Source organism: Mustela erminea, chromosome 14 (assembly GCF_009829155.1).
Source record: "Mustela erminea isolate mMusErm1 chromosome 14, mMusErm1.Pri, whole genome shotgun sequence".
Taxonomy (NCBI): Eukaryota; Metazoa; Chordata; class Mammalia; order Carnivora; family Mustelidae; genus Mustela; species Mustela erminea.
Window position 1 is genome coordinate 55487210 of NC_045627.1, and position 12049 is coordinate 55499258.

Sequence of the window (12049 nt, forward strand, 5' to 3'; positions counted from 1 at the left end):
TAAAGATGAATGGGAAGTTCATGCTAGTAAGTTAATATTTCCATTTTTCTTTCTTAAGAACAGCTTGGAATAGCAAATTAAGGACTCCATGAAAAATTGAGGGAGACCAGTGAATTTCTACTTTTAACAGCCCTTATTTTCCTACCTTTTGAACAAAGAGGACTACGTTTTCATTTTGCACTGGGCCCTGCAGTTATGTTGTGGGTCCTGGGGATGGGAAAGGGAAAAGGGAAAAGGGAAAAGGGACAGTATGGAGTGCTAAGAACTACAACCCAAACCCTCCCAACCATTCTCCCAGAACCCACATGTGCCTTGGGTACATTTTGAAATCAATGGTCAGAGTTACCCTGATGCTTCAGACTTTTTTTTTTTTTTTAAATATTTTATTTATTTATTTGACAGACAGAGATCACAAGAAGGGAGAGAGGCAGACACAGAGAGAGGAGGAAGCAGGCTCCCCGCTGAGCAGAGAGCCCGATGTGGGGCTCGATCCCAGGACCCTGGGATCATGACCTGGGCCGAAGGCAGAGGCTTTAACCCACTGAGCCACCCAGGCACCCCTGCTTCAGACTTTTTAACATGACTTCTGAGACCTTGCATGAGCTGGCTCTTCTTAGTGTCTCCCCCAGCTCCCCGCCACTATGCATTCTTTACTGCAGTGGGACCCAAGGTTTTCCATGACTTTCAACACACCGCCCGTACTCTTCCACACCTCTGAGCATCAAAGATTTGTCTTCTTTTCTAGGATGCTCTCAGCTTCCCTCATTCCTTTAGTCTCAAGATAACTGTCAGCTCCTCCAGGAAGTCTTCCCTGACTACCCGAGTCTGGGTTTGATGCCTCTCTTACATGTTTACATGACACGCGGGGCACTTCCCACATGATGGGCAGATGGCAATTCCCTTCGCATGCGTTTGCATTCTCCACTAGACTGTTGTTCTGTGTCAGCAAAGGCCCTCTCTGTCTTATCTTGCATTTAATCCCAAATAGCCAGTACACCACCTTTCGTGTACTGGGGTGCTCATTAACTATTGTTCAAGGTTCAAGGTATTGAGGGAAGGAAAGAAAGAAGGAAGGATTAGCATTGGTAAAGAAGTGACTGGAAGGTGAGGAAGTAGAAAGGGTGAGTAGAAACTTCAAGGACATAAATGAGGAAACAGGAGGAGGAAGCCTGGTTGCTGGCTGTTCAGGAAAGGGTAGCGAGATAAGGTGGAGTAGAAAGGTGAAGAATTGAAGTTCATAAGCTGACGGACAAATGAGTAGGAGGGAAATACAGAAGGTGGAGAGGCAGCAGCCTAAGAAAAAAGGGTCCCAGGTGGCGATGACATTTTGGGATTGTAAATCATCGTCTCTTCTCATCACTAAATCGTTCTGAGGGATTTAATATTTGTGTGACTATGTTTGTCTCGTGACTTTCTTGTTTTATTGCTGTTTTGTTTTCTGCTTAAAGGTTTTCCTAACTGACTTGGCTAGTCATAACGGTCAAACTTTAGGTATGTAAAATTCAAAAATAACCCCTGAGATTCTTATCTAAACATGGGAGCCGGTCTGCCCGAGGTGAAATTTAATAACTACAAACATGCTCTGATTGACCGTGACTTTCATAAAATACAGGAATAATACTGCATCACTGCTTATTTGTTCTCAAAAGGGAAAAGAACTTTTGAAATGGTAAAGGCTCAGGATTTATAGCTTCTAAACATAGGCGCGGCCTTAAAGAAAACAAACGTTATTAGGAGAATGTGGGCTTTTCATTCCAGAAATAATTTTTACTGTCCTTTGGAAAATGTGTGCATCTGACATGTCAGGAAAGCTGGGCCCTCACCTCTGATTCTCATATGGAGTAACTGAGAATTTGGATAATGCTTCTTCATCTTTCAGGGTCTCATGTTCCTCATCTAGGACATAAGCAGTTTGATAAACATAACTGGGTCAGCCATAATGCATTAGATCATGCTGCAGTTGCAAAAAACTCCTAACATCCTGCAGGGGTTGACAGGCTCTATTCCTAAGAATGAGGAACAAAATATCGGGACACCTGTGTGGCTCAGTTGGTTAAGCGCCTGCCTTCAGTGCAGGTCATGATCCCAGGGTCCTGGGTTCAAGCTCCATGTCTGGCTCCCTGCTCAGCAAGAAACCTGCTCCTCCCTCTCCCCCTTCCCTTCCCCAGCTTGGGCTCCCTCTCTCACTCACTCCCTCTCTCTCTTTCAAATAAATAAATAAATAAAATCTTAAAAAAAAAAAAAAAAACAACAACATATCACCCAAGTGTCATCTAGTATTCTCAAAGATACTTTCTCTCAAGGGGCCAACATGCCTACTGTTTCTACCTTGCTACTCTGCTAGAGAATTCTTCTTTGGCCTCTGAAGAGCTAGATGCTGACAACATCTGGTAACTGGTCAAGACTTTCTTCTGGTTGATGGAGTTGTGCACTGCATCAATGGCAGAAGTGATCCACTGGACAGTGTAGCCTAGTAGTTAAAAGAATTACTACTCACTAACCATGTGACTTTGTTTTCTTTTTTGTTTTTGCAGCTCCTTAAATTTTTTTATTAAAGAAAATGTATATTATTTGTACAGTTTTCTTCTGATTTTTATTTAAATTTTAGTTAGTTAACATACAGTGAAATGTTGGTTTCAGGATAACCATGTGACTTTGGACATATCCAATCTCTCTGTGTTCCAAGGACTAAACGAATTAATGAATGAAGGGTGCCTGGAACAACATTAACCAGCACAGAGCAAGCACTCTGCTAACATTAGCTATTACTTACAGAAATTCAGCTGTTGTTAGAAGAGCTCCCAATCCCACAGGACTGTAGACATCTATTGCAACTAAGTTAATTTGGATCCAGAAGAGGTTGAGAGAAAAATAGGTCTTACAGCTGGACGCTTTCTTTGAACATTTAAATCAACTATTGCTTTTTCAAGTCAACTCTAATTCAAGTTGTCCATTTACAAATAGAACATCATGTAATTTCATAATGAAATATGATTCTTAAAATAGAGAATGTATTTGCTAATAAGATATCTTGAAGAAAAAAATAAGTAGTCAACACACATTGACAGAGACAGAAAATAAATAAGAAGGGTAGCTTTACTAGCCTGGACAACTTTAAGCTTTATGTAAATTTCACATGTAAGGCAGTGTCATCAGTTACAAGGCAAGAGCTGAAATACGATTTTAAAGTGTCCTGGGTCATCATAGTAGCAGTGTTTGTAAAGCAAAAGCCAGGGAACAATACAAAAGTCCTTCAAAGGGCACCTGGATGGCTCAGTGGGTTAAGCCCTCTGCCTTCGGCTCGGGTCGTGGTCCCAGAATCCTGGGATCGAGCCCCACATCGGACTCTCTCTCTGCTCAGTGAGGAGCCTGCTTCCTCCTCTCTCTCTCTGCCTGCCTCTCTGCCTACTTGTGATCTCTCTCTGTCAAATAAATAAATAAAATCTTTTTTTAAAAAGTCCTTCAAAAAATGTGTAAAATAAATTATGCTCACATCCTTGTGATGGAATTTTAAGCAGTTCTTTTTCAGAGAGTTAGAACCATATATGCTGATATGGAGATGTTTCCAAGAGGTACTATTAAGCAAGAAAAAACAAAGTTCAAAACAGTGTGTATAATATGAAAAGAATATGCTTTATATACGGATACAAGTTCTAAAAATTTTTTTTGAAAGGTCTGAAGAAAATATCAACAAGGTTAACTTTTGGGAAGTGAAACTGGCATTCAGGAGGTGAAGACTATTTTATGCATCTCTGAATTCAAATTTTTATCATTTCTGGATGTATGGCTTAATTGTTTGTTGTTGTTGTTGTTTTTTAAGTTTTATTCATTTAGGAGTGCCTGGGTGGTTCAGTTGGTTAAGCATCCTGGGCTCAAGTCCCCGTGGAAGGCTCTCTGCTCCTCGGGGAGCCTGCTTCTCCCTCTGCCTGCCGCATCCCCTGCTTGTGTTTGCAGTTGTGTCAAATAAATAAATAAAATCTTAAAAAACCAGATTTATTTTAGAAAGAGAGAAAGAGAGAGAGAGAGAGAGAGAGAGAGCCAGGGGAGGAGCAGAGAGGGAGGGAGAGGGACAAGCAGACTCCCCGCTGAGCTTGCAGCCTTATTCAATTGCAGGACCCCGGAATCATGACTTGAGCCAAAGGCAGTCACTTAATCTACTGAGCCACCCAAGTTTCATCCCTCTCTGTATGGTTTAATTTTTAGGTATACAGTTTAAATAGGAAAAAAAAAAAAAAAGACTTAATTGCACAACAGGCACTGATCTTCTGCACTGACAAACCACCCTCGTGGCTGCTTTCCTTGGCTGGATCTCCGGTCCTCTTGGCTGCTGTGTGTTCATGACATCGAGTTCCAATGCTCGCTGTGTCTTCACATTTTTCTCCTCTGAGCTTAATTCTGCTCAGCTATGCCCCTCGAAGCCTCCCCTATTAAACTCTGATAATAGGTCTTCACCACTAGCCACAACCCCCTTCTGGCTACCAGCTAAACCCTTAACGGTTCAGGAAGGAGGGCTGCCCACCATGATCACAAAGTGAGTAGCAGATGAAGGGCACAGACCTGATGCACCTGGAAACCTCTTTCTTATTTCATTCCTTCCTGGACAAATGCTACCCATTCTTCAAGACTCTGGGGATGACTTCCCTAGAAATCCTGCCCTGAACTGCTATGTCAGAACAAACCCCTCTCTCACCCGTGCTATTCTACAGTCTGTTTTTACCTGATGGATATTTTGCACGTTTTGATTTGTATTTTCAGTTATTTGTGCCTGAGCCTACCAGGGTCGTGTTCCAACATCTCTGTGTGTTTGGAAGTGCCTAGATAGATCCTTGTCCTCAGTGAATGCGTAGTTATATATTAGTGGACCTGATTTCTATTAAATTGAAGTTGAAAACTTAAGGGTACAACCTGAAAGAAATATGCAAGACTTTCGGCCCTTGGTGACAGTCGTGGGTTCTGCTGGCATTTCTACTGTGACTGAGAAAGAACTGGGATTCAGTGTCCTGCCAAACAAGACCAGCCACACAAGATGTTAAATGAGCATTAAAGACCGTCAATAAGTTAGTGTCCTTGCTGCAAGTCCTCAGTTTTCTACAGACCCCTACCCCAAGTTATATCCATAGTTTCAGAGGACAACACTCAGAGAATTCACATGTCTCCCGGCCTTAATGTGTAGTTGTTTGTACATGAAAGGGGGTGACCGCTCTCGTGACTATTTTAGCAACAGGACAGGGAGAGTGGAGAGCCTCTGTAAGAACTGTCCCCTGGCACTATGACTTCTCATCACTGACATGACAACCCTATGGAGATGAGGAAGTAGCCTACCTTAAGGCAATGACACCATCACCAAGGAAATTAAAAAAAAAAAAACAACAACAACCAAAAACCTATGTCTGATAAGACTATGCTGTTCTAGAGAAGAAGGTCCTATGTTTGAGGGGACAGGAACTGGCCACAGAGCTTCCTCAAAGTGCCTACATCTTGGAGCAGAACAAAGATGGAGATTGAAGCAAGGTCACTTCTTGCAATAAAAAGGCACCGAGAGAGGATGTGTAGTGGATATATACACTAAAGGAAGAACAAGCAGAAGTATGATGTGTACATGAGAAATAACAGGATAGGAAAACACCTAGGTTGTGTTGGAAGGAATCAATGGATTATGTGTGCACATGCAATGGCAAATACACAAGATAAGACATTAAAAAAAAAAAAGACTAGAAATCCAGTCCAGTTCTGTCCCAGCAGACAAAACTGTAGGTAAGTCACTTAAGCTCTTTGAGTACCAGTGTCCTAATCTTATGACAGCGGGGTAAGCCTAGTCTGCCTAAAGTGCATCATGAAGACTCAACGACCTGAAAGATATCAACCTGAGCCCTCCTTATAAAGCACTGAACTCACCTCTAGAACTTTCACATCATGGATATAATGGAGGCTTCCACATGTATAAGAACCAAAACTTTCCTTTTTAACTCTATGACTCCTCATACCCAGAACACAAGGTCCATGATACAGATGGAATAAAATCCAGACTCAACACCAATCACATTATTTTTTAAATGATACATAGTCAACCAACCTTTATTGTAGTAAAAACAAATAACCCGCTTCTTTCCTGCATTATATATTGTTTTGGGGGAAACATCAATGCTTTCACTGAGGATGTCATCAAAGATTTTAGTGCAAATTACTTTGCTTCACTGCTAAATGTGCATTTTCAAAGAAGAGCAACAAGGAGCTCTACTGGAATGAAAGCACACATAGAGGAAAGAGCTAGCATATGCAGATGTCAAGCATGCACTTACTCCAAATATAAACAAGATGAATGAGTCCCAATGTACACAAGCGTAACTTAAGCATATTCCACACTATGCTCTTGAATAAAAGAAAGAGGAGAAATGAACAAGCAAGAATGAGAGAAGACTGTACTTTTGCTGTTACTTTCTTTCAACCTAGAACTTAGCTTCCAGCATCCCGGCCAAGTGTAAAATGGAGCAGAATTTAAATTCTAGGTTTTAAGCTTCTAACAGCTCAGTATCTGGAGAGTCAAGAGGTTTTCAAGGATTGTTTTGACCTTATGTATTTTTCTTTTCTGGGATGGTCTGCTTATGAAAACAAATGGCTGGAACAGCCATAACATTTAGTCTAAAAATGCCATAACACTCCAGATTTCTGTGCCAGATATCATAGAAGACACGACTACCCAGGACTTGCAAGTGTCACAAAATCCCATTCCTTGCAAAGAAAAAGACATCTGAACAAAGAAATACACACACACACACACACACACACACACACACACACACACACCCATGCATACACACAGATATTTTCACAATGACAGGTTCAGAAACAGAACAAAGCAGACTTAGAAAAAAAGACAAACCAGATCACCTCAATCCGTGAAGAGGAGAATCCCACCTACCTGGTGACCGCCCGGGTGCAGATGGTAACAAGGAAACAGCCAGCCACGATCATCCAGCCCCAGCCTCCATCTGGAGGAGAGGTAGACCGAACTCTAGTTCCTTTGGCCATGACTTCGATTCTTTTTTCTTCTTTTTCGGGTTACTCTGATAGTCCAGTTATAATCCTGGAAGAGTTTTGCTGTCCAGTGACTTCCTATTGGCATTCAAGATTAGCATGGAATGTTACCTGGCACATAGGTAACTGGCCATCTAAAACCAAAAATCAGGATATATTTATTTCATTGTCATATCCAAAGGTTGATTTTTCACTTGACAAAAATGATCATTACTTTCCTGTGAAATACGATTATTTGTAACTATGAATGCTGGACTGAGGCAAAGCCCATTATTTGTCCTTGATACCCGTTCTTCTTCTTTTTAATAAAAGATCCTCTCAAATTTTAGATAAATCCATGTCCACCCAGTTTGATACCCTATTTCCTAGCTTGTCTTGAAGGTAGATGTGGAAACACAGTTTAATCTAAATAAAAGGGATGGAAGATAAAGTGATGCACCATTTCTGGCCCAGGAGTTCAAAAGCAAAGGCACTTTCTCAGGACTTCCACCACCCCCTCTCCCATAGACAAGTTTGGATGTGAGGGGCGAGACAGCTTCACCCACACAGACCAGGACAGCACCCTGAGGGCTGGCAGAGATACAGGGTAAAAGGAGCCCTGGTCCCCAGTGATGGTGGAGAAGGGCTGCCTCTTCAGCTCCGGACTTCACAGACCTCTGCACTGTTACACAAAATACCAAAAAACTTCCTTTTTTTTTTTGAGTCTCTGTATTTTGGAGTCTCTCTGTCACAACAGCTTAGACTATGTCCTACTTATGACACCAAATGACTCTGATAGTAACTTCTTTGGCATTTCTGACTAGCAATGCTATAATTTGTATTTATTTTTGTTTTTTAAATTTCTTCTTCAATGCTATCATTTCTAAGTGTGCAATAAAAGCAAGATGAGAATGACAAATAAATGAACCAGAATAGAGAGCCCAGTAGGAAGTACATAATAATTCAATATAGCTAAATAAGGTAGCAGAGATTGGTTGGGGGAAAAAAGGATTACTCAATATATCATGTCACAACTCTCCCTCTAGTTCTTAGCCTTCCAGATAGGTCAGAGTTAAATGCAAAAAAATAAAAATTAAAAAATTAAAAAAGAAACCAAGCAAGCAAGCATTAAAAATCTAGGTGAAAATACAGGCAAACATTTATCTGATCTCTAGATAGGAGAAGGACTCCCTGAGATATAAAGTAATGAAACAAACTAAGGAAATTTTTGTTGATTTGTCTAAATTAAAATTTAACATTTCCACATATCACAGGATGTACTAAATAAAGCCAAATGATAAACCACAGACCTGCGAAAAAACCATTAGCAAGACATGGTTCAAAGAAGTAATATCTGCAACATAAACTCATTCAATTACCAGCACTTCCTGAGTGTCTACTAGGTGCCAGGCAGTATTTCAGGGCCCCTCCTATGGTCCCGCCTCTTGTTGTTCTTGACTGTGTATAATCCTTCCCCTTGAGTGCAGGTGGGACCTGTGACTTGCTGCTAACCAGAGTAGGGCACAGGTGACAGGACATGAATCCCTTGATTATGTCATGTTATATAAGACTCAGTCTTGCTAAAAAAAAAAAAACTTGCTGTCACTCTCCTGCGGCCTTGATGAAAACGCTGTCATATTGCACAGGGCCTGTGGAGGGGGCCATGTCAGCGGGGACTGTGGGCAGCCTGGGGGAGCCAAGGATAGCCTCCAGAAGAGAACAAAAAGATGAAGTTCTCAATCCTACAACAAAAGGGAAACAAATTCTGCCACAACATCCCAAGTAGGCTAGGAAGTAGATTTTTTTCTGGTGAGCCTCTGGTTGAAAACAGAGCTTGGCCAACATTTTGACTCCAGCCTGTGACACACAAAGCTGAGGAACTCGTTAAGCCGTCCTGGATTCTGGTCCCACAGAAACTGTGATATAAGGTTCTTCTTAAATTATTCTATAGCGTGTCAAGCAGGCTTCTGAAATACTGTTAGGGATGAATTGTAGGAGAGACAAAAATAAGGGTTCTGATAGATCCTTTTCCCACAGGATGGAGCAAATCACTCAGTTGTTGGTACAATTTGATTATGATCACCAGATGAAATCGAGGTGGTATTAATTCAATGAAACTTCATTTCAAATAAGACAAAGCATGCATTATTTGGAACACAGGCTTTGTACCACTTGGTAAATTATGGGCAAACCAAATGAATACACATTTTTTTTACTCTAAAGCCAAAATTTCTTTTAAGAAGATGGCTCACAGTAGAATCTTGCCATCTTTAAAGCCACCAGAACAAACTGGCAGCCTGTGAATTCAGAGAGCAAACACAGAGCAGAGATAGTGAATGGGATTCATTCCTTTAGAAGATGGCCCCCGAGAACTCCCCCGCACCTTGTGCCACATGAGGACAGGGCATAAAGAAGGCCGTCTAGGAGCAAGGAGATGGGTTCTCACCCACTACCAATTCCACCAGCACCTTGAACTTGAACTTCCCACCTTCAGAACTGTGAGAAATAAAGGTTTGTTATGCAAGCCATCCAGTCCAGAGTAGTTTTGTTATAGCAGCCCGAATGGACTAAGACAACTGAAGCTTTAGATGTCCCAATTCCCTTGAGAAATGGATAATGCTGAATACAGCAGGCAGGCCTTCCTTTGTGGCAGCTATCACTGGGAGTGAAGGAGCAGCACATTCCTGGGCAAGGCCTGTATCCCCCCTTTCACCTTGTCCCTGACCTCCTGTCCTGTCCGACCTCGCGGTCTCACTAATATACAACACGTGACAGGCCCCCGCAGGCACAGCTTCTCTACTTGTGCCCATACCGTGTTGCCCTAAGTCAGACTTTCTTGAAGGGCCAGATGTGAGTCACGTTCACGGGATGCTTTGTGTTTCAGGCTCTCTCTCACAATTTCAACGCGACCAGCCTTCAAGGTTCTACCCACACCTGCACACAGATACGATGAAATAACTTACTGCTTAGACACCATTAGGTGCCAAGCGTCATGAAATGGTAGAATCAATTGTACAAGGAAAACAGCTGAAGCTCAGAAACCTCTGCCTTGGTTTAGTTCAAGCCTCTTCATAGTTTTTCCATTGAAATAACCCCAAGGGTAAGTTGTTTTCCAACTGAAGACTGTAAGTCCACCAACACATAAATGTCCAGTATCCAGACCGTCCCCAGTCAGTGATGCTCGGTGTTGTTCAGGGGTGCTGGAACAGGGGCGCCTCAAGAGCCCAGTTGGTTAAGTGCCTGCTTTTGGCTCAAGTCATGGTCCTGGATCCTGGGATCGAGCCCTGCATTAGGCTCCCTGCTCACTGGGTGCCTGTTTCTCCCTCTCCCTCTGCCCTTTCCCCATACTTGTGCTCTCTTTGTCAAATAAATAAGTAAAATATTTAAAAAAAAGATGCTGAAAATTGCAGTGAAATATAGTGCAACAGATGAAGAATTAGAAAGTTATTCAAATAGTTTGCAGTAATCTCATTGCTGGGAAGTTATCCTAAGAAAACAATTTAAGAGAAGATAGACACTAGGGGTGGAAAATAATCATTGCATTATGAATAATATAAAAAATGGAGACAACTTAAGTGTCCAATAACTGGGAAGTGTCTCAAGAGTTATGAGACATGAACAAACAGAACAGTATTCAATCCTTTCAAACCATCAACAAGAAGATAATATTGTAATAGGGGAAAACATCTATGATGCCATGTTAAGGGGAAAAACGGTCTCTAAAACAGTATGCACATTGTGAGGAGACGCTAGGTAAAACTTAGGTAGACGCTGCATACTTGCAACTGTCGCAAAGAATACAAGGATATGCAAAAAGGTATATAGTTGTAAAGATGATGCAAAAATACATCTGGTATTTTTGTTAGGAAAATTCTTTTCAATACCATTTTATATATAGCTTTTTTAGGTAGTTCAGGTCTACTTCTGTGATGTAAATATGAGCACGGGCATTTCTTTTGCATAGTCTATCAAGGACTAGAAAGAACCATATCACAGTTATTGAAACAACACAGTGAAAATTAGGTGATTGTTCAGCAGAGGACATGATGTACATAACAAGCTCTGGCAAAAATAAAATGTTCTGTCTCATTACAAAAGTCTTAAGCATCATTAACTTTTACTTTGTCTCTTGTGTCTCCAGATGATTCCATTTTCATTTGTTTTATTTGAGCAATCTCTCTGGCATTCCCACATTTTGTAAGTTAAGAACTGATTCATGCAGATCTCTCAAAAATATACAATTGCAATATACATGAGCAAGTTAAAGTCAGACGCCCAAGCAGTGCGGGGCTGACGGCACCATGAACAGAGGTCTGTTTTAAGTTAAAGTCAACCTGGGTAAAACCACAGAACCTGGAACATTCTCACAGGGTTCCAGGGTGGGGAGAAGCAGCTTGGAAAGCATTGGAAGGTGGTGCCATGATTAATAATTCCTCATGAACAGGCCCCCTTGAGCCTCACAAGCCTCAGAGATGGGCGCTGTTTTCTCCCATTCACAATGATGAAGCTGAAGCCCAGAGGAGTGAAGGGACTCACGTGGCAGTGCTACATGGAGATACGGGTGGAGGCGAGAGACCCTGGCAGATCTGGGCAGTGTGCTTACCCATCCACCTTCCAGATTTCCAAACAGCTGTTGGACACTGCTATCAACAAGCCATACAAACAATGGTAAAGCTTGAGAACCCACTGCCATGAGTGATCAGGAAAGAAGAAAGAGAGGAAGCCCACAGGTTAACACAAGGGGATACTGCCCAAAAAGCACCTCGTGTTTCTCTCAAAACAGGTCATTCGATAGATTTCTATGTATTCAGAAGAAATGCAGGGGTTAGACAAGCCTAACCTCGTTTCCTGGAGACTTTGGAGCAGCCTATCGTTCCCCTAGAATACTAGCTTGCACATTTTTATAAATAATTAACTGCCCCGATATGGCACAAATATACGAAAAAGGTCCTTTACTGAATTAATGGTATACCGAAAACAAAATGGAAAGGAAGCATGTTACCATCATGTAATTCTTCATTTTACTAATTAGCCT

The 12049-nt window shown here is 41.6% G+C and overlaps 1 protein-coding gene across 3 annotated transcripts in view; it reads right to left on the reverse strand.

The window, feature by feature from the left end:
- SLC16A12 (solute carrier family 16 member 12) overlaps positions 1 to 12049 on the reverse strand; it is a 72618-nt gene that overhangs the window by 15855 nt on the left and 44714 nt on the right. For all 3 annotated transcript variants that reach the window (XM_032312752.1, XM_032312753.1, XM_032312751.1), the window contains one exon: positions 6920 to 7169. In XM_032312752.1, the coding sequence (XP_032168643.1) occupies positions 6920 to 7029 (110 nt within the window). In that variant the 5' untranslated portion in view covers positions 7030 to 7169. The remainder of the gene's footprint in view (positions 1 to 6919; positions 7170 to 12049) is intronic.